Source organism: Cololabis saira, chromosome 2, assembly GCF_033807715.1.
Source record: "Cololabis saira isolate AMF1-May2022 chromosome 2, fColSai1.1, whole genome shotgun sequence".
In the NCBI taxonomy this organism is placed as follows: Eukaryota; Metazoa; Chordata; class Actinopteri; order Beloniformes; family Belonidae; genus Cololabis; species Cololabis saira.
In genome coordinates, this window is record NC_084588.1 from 31095087 (window position 1) to 31106111 (window position 11025).

The 11025-nt window shown below is 36.5% G+C and overlaps 1 protein-coding gene across 1 annotated transcript; it reads right to left on the bottom strand.

Annotated features, from left to right (window-relative positions):
* Positions 1–1473: 1473 nt before the first annotated feature.
* LOC133462181 (cytochrome b5) lies at positions 1474–7632 on the bottom strand. Its single transcript, XM_061743326.1, has 5 exons — positions 7187–7632; positions 5513–5641; positions 3112–3138; positions 2970–3001; positions 1474–2739 (listed from the first exon to the last, which is right to left on the bottom strand). The coding sequence occupies exons 1-5, from the start codon at positions 7379–7381 to the stop codon at positions 2649–2651; spliced, it is 474 nt and encodes a 157-aa protein (XP_061599310.1). The 5' UTR covers positions 7382–7632; the 3' UTR covers positions 1474–2648.
* Positions 7633–11025: the final 3393 nt, after the last annotated feature.

An 11025-nucleotide genomic window follows, 5' to 3' on the forward strand; every position in this document is an offset into this window, starting at 1 on the left:
ATAACCACTTGTTACAAATAAGATATGCAGGATGTTGGACCTTGGAGCAGATGGCATAGAGGAGCAGAAAACCGCACCCGGTGAATTGTTGACCCAGAAGACTGAGGCAACAATTCACACAGACTCACCAAAATTGAACAACGGAAAATTGGAAAGATGTTCCCAGGTCTGATGAGTCTCAATTTTCGACTGCAAATATTCAGATTACAGGGTTTGGAGGCATCCTGCCTTGTATCAACAGTTCAGGGTGGTGGTGGTGGTGGTGTAATGGTGTTGGGGATATTTTCTCTGCATACTTTGGGCCTCTTCGTACCAACTGAGCATCAGTTAAAGGCCACAGACTACTTTAGTATTGTTGCTGACCACGTCCATCCCTTTATGAACACAGTGTACCCATTTTCTGATGAGTACTCCAAGCAGGATAATGCACCATATCACATATCACATATCACAATGCTTAAACATCCTCGACAGTCACCATATCTCAACCCAACGGAGCACCTTCGGGATGTGCTGCAGCAGGAAATTCACATCATGGATGTGCAGCCTACAAATCTGCAACAACTGTGTGAGTCCATCATGTCAATATGGACACAAAAACTCTGACAAAAATGTATCCAACACCAAGTCATGTTTTAGACAATTAATTTAATTATTCTACAGCACGGTTCACTTGCCTTTGAGAGAAATGCTGAAATGCATGTGAAAAAAACAGTCTCAATCAAATATTCAAATTAAGGCTGTCTGAGGTTTCTGTTATGATTTATTTTAAATTGGGAGTTTTGAGTTTCCTCAAACTACTGCATTCCCCTCCCTCCGGGTAGTCCAGCTTCTTCCCACAGTCCAAAAACATGCATTCTAGGTTAATGTATGATTTGAAATTGCCCATAGGTGTGAGTTTGCATGGTTGTCTCTCTATATATGTGGCCGTGATAGACTGGCGACCTGTCCATGGTGAACCCCTGCCTCTCGCCTGTAATGAGCCGAGATAGACTCCAGCAGACCCCATGATCCTGCAAAGGATACAGTGGGTATAAAAGATGGATGGATACTGCGTTTTCCATGCACTTGTTTAAAAACTTGTGGTGATGGGATGGGGCACTTGAGATTATTACCACTAGACTGGAGAGAGGGGAATGCATTACCGTAACAGAAAGATTTGATGAGTCTATTGACTATTTTAAAGAGATTCTAACACCACTCTCTTTTTTCTTTTAAAATACCTCAATGCAATCAGTGCTGAAAAATAATCTTGCAATGCATTTTATTAATCCAGTGATTCAGTTTTAACTTATGACATAAATTGCAAGACAACACATGCCAGCCCAACGACAGTGACCTTTGACTATGAAAAGCATTATGCAAGTAAATTCCAGTTGTTTACACCCTTCGATGACTCACAGCCTAACTAACAGCAGTTTGTCATTTAAGATAAATTTAATTATAGGAAATGACACTTAAAATGCAAAAAGATGACAAATAGTTATCTTTAAAGATGACATACTTCATTTTGACATGTACTAATGTTGTCTTAGGTTAAAACAGCAGCCTGCTCTTTACAGAAAGCAGATGGTGAATGGGTTTTTCAAATAGTCTTTGAACTGGTGTGATGCAAAACTTATCTGAGCCAAAATAAAAGAGGTTTCAGTGAACAAATCAGTTGACTAAACATGGATGTTCACGTGCAGTGGACTGAAAGAAGGAAAGAAAAGTCCTTCAAAGAGCACATGACACACACACACGCACACGGAATTAAATTCAAAACCCGTAATGAAAACACCTTTCACCCAATACATTAAATGAAGATGCCATTCAATGGAATATAAAAGCATCAGTTTGATAAACAAAAACGTGAGGAAGAAGCTTAAATAACACTCATTTTCTCTTCAGGATTATTTTTCAGTCATTTACTGTCATCTTTTTTTATCTGGGTACTTCAATTGTATTGTAAGAGTCTCCATAAGGTTATAAAAGGGATGTTTCAGTGAATTTCATCTTAAATAGTCACAAAGAAAGGAAAACAAACACAAATACTTGACATTGCACCTACATAACTCAACAGATTATGCGTTTGTAATTAAATATTGCTAAAGAGCAGGGCTGTGACGTGAACAAAATAACCTCATGATTCTTACTAAGATTTCAGTAGCGGTAAACTTAATTCCTTATTAACTCCCAAAAAATGCACTTGAGGTTATAGAGGTCACACCAAATACAAAGCAAAAAGGTGAACGAGTATCATCAACCTGACATCTTCACTCTTCTGAAAACTCACATGTACTTAAATTATTCTTTATTGTCCGTTTTTCTGAGGGAGCAAATATGTTTAAAAACAACCCCAAAAAACAAACATCCAGAGACCAGTCTGTATCAGATGCGTATGAAAGTTTAAGTTAAGGACAACATTCAAAAATGGGCATATTGATAATGACATAAAAAAAACAAAAGGAAAGGAAACAAAAGTCCCTTTCAAACTTTCATCTATAAGATAGACAGACTATTTAGACAGACACATTTTATCAAACTGCTTCTTCTCTCTTCTTGTTGCTGAACATCCTAATTGTGTGTATTCAGCATGAGGAGGTTTTGGTCAAACATTTCAAGGCCTCCAGATGAAAAAGAATGAAGTGAAAACAGTACGCCAGGACTCAGGAGGACTTGTGCTCAGACATGAAGAGTCGATACATGATGCCAACAAACGCAGCAGCGGCAGCAGGTATAAACCACAAGCTCCAGGAGCTGCAGAAATAAAGTAACATCAATTATTACATGTTAAAAACACATGTTTTTCAAAACAAGCTGCTGAGAAAAGATGTTAGAAACTCAATTCTTTAACACATTTACATACAGCAAGTCATTTCCACTCTCCCTTCTTTTGAATTTTTCAATTGCAGACACAACTGTCCAAATTGATATGAATTGTGTTAAGGGTAAGCAATGAGCCTGACACATTCATGAATCTGACTCACCTGGACTCGTTGGAACTTGCGACGAGTGCGTCCTGTAGAAGAAAGACATACGGTAGATAAAACATACAAAAAAGTACCAGCTGTGTCCAAAGCAACTGTATATATTATCTAAAAGGTTGATTGATCAGGCACTGAAACTTACCTTTGAATTCTCCTTTTTTCTGTCATCCTGCAAATACAAAAAAAATAAAAAAAATCAATATTACTGTCCAAAAATGATGCATGCCACATATTAGAATTGTTATTGTTAGAAAACTGTATAAATATTAAGTATTCAGTGTACATATATATTCTAGTGACAGTTTTTCCTTTTTTGTCCATCAGAACATTAAAATCAAATCAAGTCACAAATGTGACCTGAATGCATTCAGTAATTGGAATTTCAGGAAAAATAAACAAACAAAAAACCTGTCAACCTTAAAGCATTTGTTTGCTGCAGGCCAGTGGTCTTCAACCCTGGTCCTCGGGACCCTGTCCTGCATGTTTTAGATGTTTCCCTGATACAAATGACTGTGTCATTAACACACTTGTCCTGTTGTACTTGTACTTGACTGTTAATTAGAATCAGGTGTGGTGATGCAGGGCAACATCTAAAACATGCAGGACAGGGTTGAAGACCACTGCTGTAGGCTAAATCATTTTAATGTCAAGACAGACAAAAATAACTTGCCAGAACAATATTAAAAATAATCATAAAACTGAGATGAAAGAAATAAAATGTTGTAGTACATTATGGTAGATTACAGAAAGTGTGCAGTTTATACAAAGGTTTTCAACCTTGACATAAAGCAACAGAGTTTCAGCAGCCCTGATGCATTCTGGGAGTTTCTTCCACAGGTGAGGAGCATAAATGCTGAACGCTGCCTCACCATGTCTGGTTTTGACTCTGGGTACAGAAATCAGTGTGCTTCATAATGGACCAGGAGATCAGAGAAGTATTTTGGCCACAGAACATTCAACATTCATTTAAAATCTATTCTGTGACTGTCTGGGAAAATATATACATATGTTCTTCTTCTTCTTCTAGTATCGTTACCAATAATCGTCCGTCTCTCCCTCTTTCAGCTAACATGGGATTTTGTGTCTTCCCTTTAGAAAATGCTGACTCAGGAGAGCTTAGTTGTTTCTGTTGCACGCCCAGGTCATAAACGGGGTCATAAGTTGTAAACCATGTCACAAGTTATAAAAGTCTGCAGGATGTTGTAAAGAGTTAGTGGTCTCTTATTCTGGTTTACTGTTTAATACTTTGTTTGTGTGTGGAACTTTAAGTGACATCTTCTCCCTTCTCTTTCTGTAGAGATGGGAAATTATGGGGGGAGGGCGGGTCTTTCTACCCCCTCAGGCACTGTTATAAAACAGAAGGGCAACAGTATGAACTGCTCTCCTTGCAAGTAAGAACAAAGGTCTTTCTTTAGCTAATATTCAACCGGAGTTAATTTGATTATTTCACATTATGTTTTTCCACAATAGTGAGACAGGAAGCCAGTGTAAAGATCTGAGAACTGGAGTTATATACTCCACTCTCTTGGTCTTACTGAGGAAAATCCAAAGGGTTGTTGCAGTCTTGCCTGAAATATATGTATCCTTGTGCCCCTTACTTTAGTTGTGAAAACACTGTGGAATGTATTTCTCACTGAGCATAGACTTCGACTTTCACTTCTTGCAGTAAAAGCGCATTAGCAAAGGATTTGCTTTAAAACTACTAAGAGAAGGATGCATGTTTAAATCAAGCCCACTCAAGCATGTGACTTATTTTCAAAGACAAATTGGGAAAAAAGTGAACCTGTCCTATAATGTAAAATTTAAAAAAAAAAGCATATCTAAATGATAGATTTCAATGATAACATTTTCATTTTTTTTAAATCATCCAGGACAATCTTTGTGCCATTTACACCGTTAATTAAATTGAGTTCTCTAATGGCCGAGCAACTTCCTCAACAGATCTACTCTATTTTTGATAAATTAAACAGCAAAATGTTAATGTTAGACTAAATGTAAATTCTAAAGACATTCAAAGACGTAGAATTATCTCTCAACTTGTTAGGTTAGCATTAAAAGGACAGACAATGTCAGTATTCTTCAATCTACATCTTCAGGACCCACTGTCTATATGTTGGAGATGTTTCTCTTCTTCAACACAACTGACTACAATGAGCGCATCACCACCAGATTGACATGAAAGTCTGTCAATGACCCATTTACTTGAATCAGGTGTATTGATTGAAGGATGTAAAATGTCCAAAACATGCAGAGGACCTGGACTCAAGAACACTGGTCCCTCACTAGATGTGGAATTACCGCTCACAAGACTGACTATCTGAAAGTGTAACAAACCAATTGAAATTGATTTAAAAAAAAAAAAAAAAAAGTTTCTAGACTTCTTAAAGAGTGTAAACCCCACACACTCATGACTCCAAAGCACTCTATGTGACTCACTACTACTTTTTCTTCAACACGTTGTGCTCTGCATGCCTGGGTTTAGGTTTATTCCTTGGCGATAAGCTGAAATGAGGTAAATTCGACATTCGTACGAGTTTTCTTACCATGTGAACCTCCCCAACGTAGTACTGCTCGAGCATCTCCCTGGCGTCTGTGGAATGTCCTACATCTTCAAAGCTCTCGGTAGCATCAGAGCCGGCCTGCTCCAGCAGAACCTCCTCACCCCCTGGATGCTGAAGCAAAGCAACAACCATGACTTTTTGAGGTAGTTCGTTCATTTGCCCCATAATCTTAATATACTATAATGGTACTATACCTAGTCAAGTTAGGCAAAGAAAAATTACTAATGGCCATTCAGTTTCAAAAAGTAAGTACATTCACTGAGTTACTTTTCTAATTTTCAGGTATTATACAATATAATTCAATCAAATTGTATTTATATAGCGTCTATTACAACAGAAGTTGTCTCTAGGCGCTTTCCAGAGACCCAGAACATAAACCCCCGAGCAATTATTACATAAACATAACATAAACAATGGCAGGTAAAAAAACTACCCTAGTGGGAAAAAACACCTTAAGCCAAAAATTGGCAAAGAAAAACTCTCCTTGAGGAGGGAAGAAACCTTGAGCAGGACCTGGCTCAATTTATTATGCATCAAAGCGTTTTAAAATTGGATATCACTATTAATTAAAATTGCTGAGTTCTCAAGCGTCTTAAAGAATCAGAATCAGCTTTATTGGCCAAGTTTGAACATTGCCCTACAAGGAATTTGACTCCGGTTATTTCGCTCACTGTACTCAGATTTAAGAGTAGCAACAGTAAATAACAAATGTACAGTAAATAAACAATGTGGCACTTATTAACATATATACATTACAATTAAAAGAGTGAAAGGTGCAGCAGTACTGGGGTAAACATGGTAATGGTAGCTTTTAATAACAAATATAAAATGTTTAAAAAGTGAGGGGTGCAGCAGAATGAGGTGGATATGATAGATTAGAAAAGCGATAAATGACACACTGGATCTTCAGTTAGACCGGAAAAAAAGCAGGATATTAATTATGATCACATACTTCGCTAAGAAATGCATAGTTTTACTTTGGAAAGATGATTCCCCTCCAACTTTCAAGTTTTTTTTTGATCAAATTTCAGTTTCTTTACCATTGGAAAAATTAACTTTAAAAAAATACAACCATGCTCATATTTTTCAAGAATTTTGGTTCCCATTATTCTCAAAACTGGATAATTTTTCCAAAGGGGACTAATGACTATCTTTATTATCGAACTTGTGCCTTATATGTATGTTGTTTGTATGTATGAATGGATATATATATAGTTTGATATCGCTGTTGCTGCCATTATATATTTTTCTTATTTATTTATTTTTCTTTTAATATTTATTTAATTTTGTTCTCCCTTAATGTATGTTTTTTTTTCCCCTAGGGTAATTATGGGGAGGGTAGGAATGTGGGTATAATAGAAATCATGCATGTGAAAATGTGAATTGTGAAAATTATTGTGAAATAAAAAGATATTAAAAAAAAAAAAAAGGAAAGCGATTCATACTAATTTCACTCAACAAGTTTAATTAGCTTTACTGCATGATCTCAAGGCAGTGACTTTCCATTGTGGTATTGGTTCATGTAAACAGCCTGAATGTTTAAGATCAGTAAATGTTACACGTTCAACACGTTAGATTATCAAGAGTCAGTCTAAAAGACAAACCTATTGATTTAAAAGGCAATAGTGCATATAAGAGCACAAGAAAGTTTCTTACCTCCTCTAGAAAACCTGTGATGTCATATACTTTATCATGGATGATGAGCCATGTGTCAGTGCTCATATTGTGTAGTCTTATATCCTCTAATGTGTAATATTTCACACCAGTATCCACTGTCTCGCCATTCTTCTCACTGCTGTTATCAGCAGACCCCTTGTCCGAGTTGAGGTTATCTTTAATTTCCTCTCCCATTCTGAAAAATCCGAATCAGCCTCAAGCTGTTAGCTGCTCTTAGCCAGGTACGGGAGTAATGCTGGCTACAAACGCATATACTGGCTCCCTCCCTGTCTGAACACAGCTGGGATTACGCCGGAAATATAAAAAGTGTGTAATGCTATCTTTAAAAAAGAGCGAAAAACGATTAGAAGGTCGCACGGCGCTGTTTGTTACGAAACCACTAAACACTCAGCGCCGGTTCATCAGACGACATGTGAAAAGGACCAATGACGTGCTTGTTATGTCAACAGCGAGCTGCTTGACCAATCAGAGCCCGCGTTGCAGACTCGCAGCCAATCAGGTCGGCCGTTTCATCATCATGAGACTCGAGGATTTCCACGGAGTGCGCAGAGGATGTCAAAAGTGCTCTATCAGTGCGCACATGAATACCCAGCATGCATTTCTCTGGTCTATGTCACGTTCATAGACATTTGGACGTTTGGACCATAGACATATATGCGTAGACGCCACATCGAGTGGTCTTGCCCGCTGCTGCGATACGTCAACGTCGCCGCCATATTGGATGTGGCAAGACTGCGCTGTAAACTAATACAAGTAAATAGACTTATTTTCATAAAGCGCTTTTCTGCAAAGAAATTTACGTCTTACGTCTCATTTATTTATTCACACACGCACTAATATACCTGGGAAACAGTTAGGCACCAAATATAATATATTTAATTTTCACACACGCACTAATATACCTGGGAAACAGTTAGGCACCAAATATAATATATTTAATTTTCTTAAGATGGCAAAAATAAGAACTTTATTGATCCCACATATAGGTAATTCATAGTGCTGAAAAATAATATATACCCCCCCTCACAAAATAAGAATGTTATTTGTTGTCTGAAAAATGGTTCCAATATAATTTTATTGTCTGAAAAATGGTTCAAATGTTATTTTATTGTCTGAAAAATTGTTCAAATATGTTATTTTGTTAAAAAAAATAAGAAAAATGATTGAGAAAAAAGAGAAGATGACTTTTTAAAATATTCTACATGAAATAGCCATTTCAAATAAAGGCTTTTTATATTTGAAGAAGAGTGCCTTGGATTTTTCTTATTTTTTGACATCCTTTTTCCCACTAAAGAGCACCTTCGTCACATGATTTAGATGAACCTTCTAAGCTGGACTTTCTTTTTTATGTTATTTTGTTACTTGAAAATTTTTAAATATGTTTTGTTGATGAGAAAATATGTTTCTCTATTTTTCTTATTTTTGTGAGGGAGGATATATATTGTTTTTCGGCACTACCTTGTTCTCTATAGCTGACATAACATGAATTACTCCTATGTGGGATCAATAAAGTTCTTATTTTTGCCATCTGAGAAAATGAAATATATTATATTTGGTGCCTAACTGTTTCCCAAGTATATTAGTGCGTGTGTGAAGGAATAAATGAGACGTAAAACGTACATTTCTTTGTAGAAAGGCGCTTTATGAAAATTAGTAAATGTACTTGAGTTTACAGCGCAGTCTTGCCTCATCCAATATGGCGGCGACGTTGACGTATTGCAGCAGCGGGCAAGAACACTCGATGCGGCGTCTACGTATATATGTCTATGTATGTCACGTTTGTAATCACGTAAACGCAAGAGAGGAAGGAATAAAAACAGCAGGGTTACTACGGGTGCTTGAAATCCTTGAAAGTGCTTGAATTTCAATGTTGTGTTTTCAAGGCCTGAAAGTTGCTTGAATTTTAGTTTAAGTGGCTGAAAGTGCTTGAAATTATAACTGTCTTTCACAAAATTGGGATCAGACTGTATAGTTTAGTTATTACAAGGAGAAATAAAATCAGTAAGATGAAACATAACTAGATGTTTATAGCACGATACAATGTACATCATTGTGATAAAAAGCGGAAAAAATAATTATGAGTATATATATTCCTGTAGATATTTTACCCCAGAGATAAGGTGCTTGAAAATGACCCTTGAAAGTGCTTGAAAATTGCTTGAATTTGACCTTGAAAAATGTGTAGGAACCTTGAAACAAGTAGGAAAATACCCATTGTGAATACAGCTAGCAACACTCCTCTGTTGTACTTTAATCAAAACGATTAAAGCCTCATTGCTGTGCTGATAGCGGGGGCCCGAAATGGTTAGTACTGATAGATCTGTGTGCCAGGTACAGGTACAAGATGATAAGGCTGTTGAAGCAAGTTTAGCATCACTGCAGTAGTGGTTTAGTGATAACCGGTCTAGGAAACTAGCTTTGACGAATAGTGACTTGATAGGGAAAAGTGTGGGGAAGGTGGCTCAGTTTGTAGAGCGTTTGCCCATGAACCTGAAGGTCAGTGGTTCAAACCCTAGTTCCGCCTGTGTCCACCAAAGTGTCCTTGGGCAAGACACTGAATCCCCCGGTGTGAATGTGTGCGTGTGTGGGTGAATGTTTGCAGTGTAAAGCGCTTTGGGGCTGTAGGAGTACAGCTGGAAAGCGCTATATAAGTGTAAGCCATAAGTGTAAGTGTAAGCCATTTCAAAAACAAAACAAAAAACAAACCTTTTTGCATGCGAAGTAATATACACATCAATTATTAATTCTGCAGAAACACTTCCAATTGAGCAACAATACTCTATGTAACACTGGCAAAAATGTATAAGTAATAGACAATAGGGAGTGGTTTAGTGATAACCGGTCTGAAACTAGTTTTGACGAACAGTGTCTTGATAGGGAAAAAACTAAACAAAAAAAACCTTTTTTGCATGTGTAGTAATATACACATCAATTATTAATTCTGCAGAAACACTTCCAATTGAGCAACAATAGTCTATGTAACACTGGGAAAAATTTATAAGTAATATACAATAGTAAGATAAATTAACAATATCAATGATTGAGTAAAAGAAACATGACATTGTATATAAATATGAGATAAAAAAAAAAACATTACACACTGCCCCCCCTGTGTGTAGAAGAATAAACTGCAGGGTAGTGGTTTAGTGATAACCGGTCTAGGAAACTAGTTTTGACGAACAGTGTCTTGATAGGGAAAAAAACAAAACAAACCTTTTTTGCATGCAAAGTAATATACACATCAATTATTAATTCTGCAGAAACACTTCCAATCTAGCAACAATACTCTATGTAACACTGGGAAAAATAAAGATTCATAACATAACATAACAAAAATGTATAAGTAATATACAATAGTAAGATAAATTAACAATGAAAATTAATGAGTAAAAAAACATGACATTGTATGTAAATATGAGATAAAAAAAAAAAAAAACAACATTACACACTGCCCCCCATGGGTGTAGAATAATACATTGCAGGGTAGTGGTTTAGTGATAACCGGTCTAGGAAACCAGCTTTGACAAACAGTGTCTTGATAGGGAAAACAACAAAACAAACCTTTTTTGCATGCGAAGTAATATACACATCAATTATTAATTCTGCAGAAACACTTCCAATTGAGCAACAATACTCTATGTAACACTGGGGAAAATGTAATTTTGTGTAATATAAACTTAATAAGAGAAATAAAAAAAAACCCATGACATTGTATATAAATATGAGATAAAAAAACAACATTACACACTGGCCCACTGAGTGTAGAATAATACTGACCTATGGGGGGCAGCAGTGAGTCATCTGGCTGCATAACGTAG

What these genes read in the sequence shown, in the direction of transcription:
- LOC133462181 (XM_061743326.1), bottom strand. Translation starts at nt 7,381, where the DNA reads ATGGGAGAGGAAATTAAAGATAACCTCAACTCGGACAAGGGGTCTGCT. An exon ending in ACGTTGGGGAGGTTCACATG is followed by an intron (nt 3,139 to 5,512) that starts GTAAGAAAACTC and finishes TTGTATTTGCAG; the next exon opens with GATGACAGAAAAAAGGAGAA. An exon ending in GCAAGTTCCAACGAGTCCAG is followed by an intron (nt 2,740 to 2,969) that starts GTGAGTCAGATT and finishes TTATTTCTGCAG; the next exon opens with CTCCTGGAGCTTGTGGTTTA.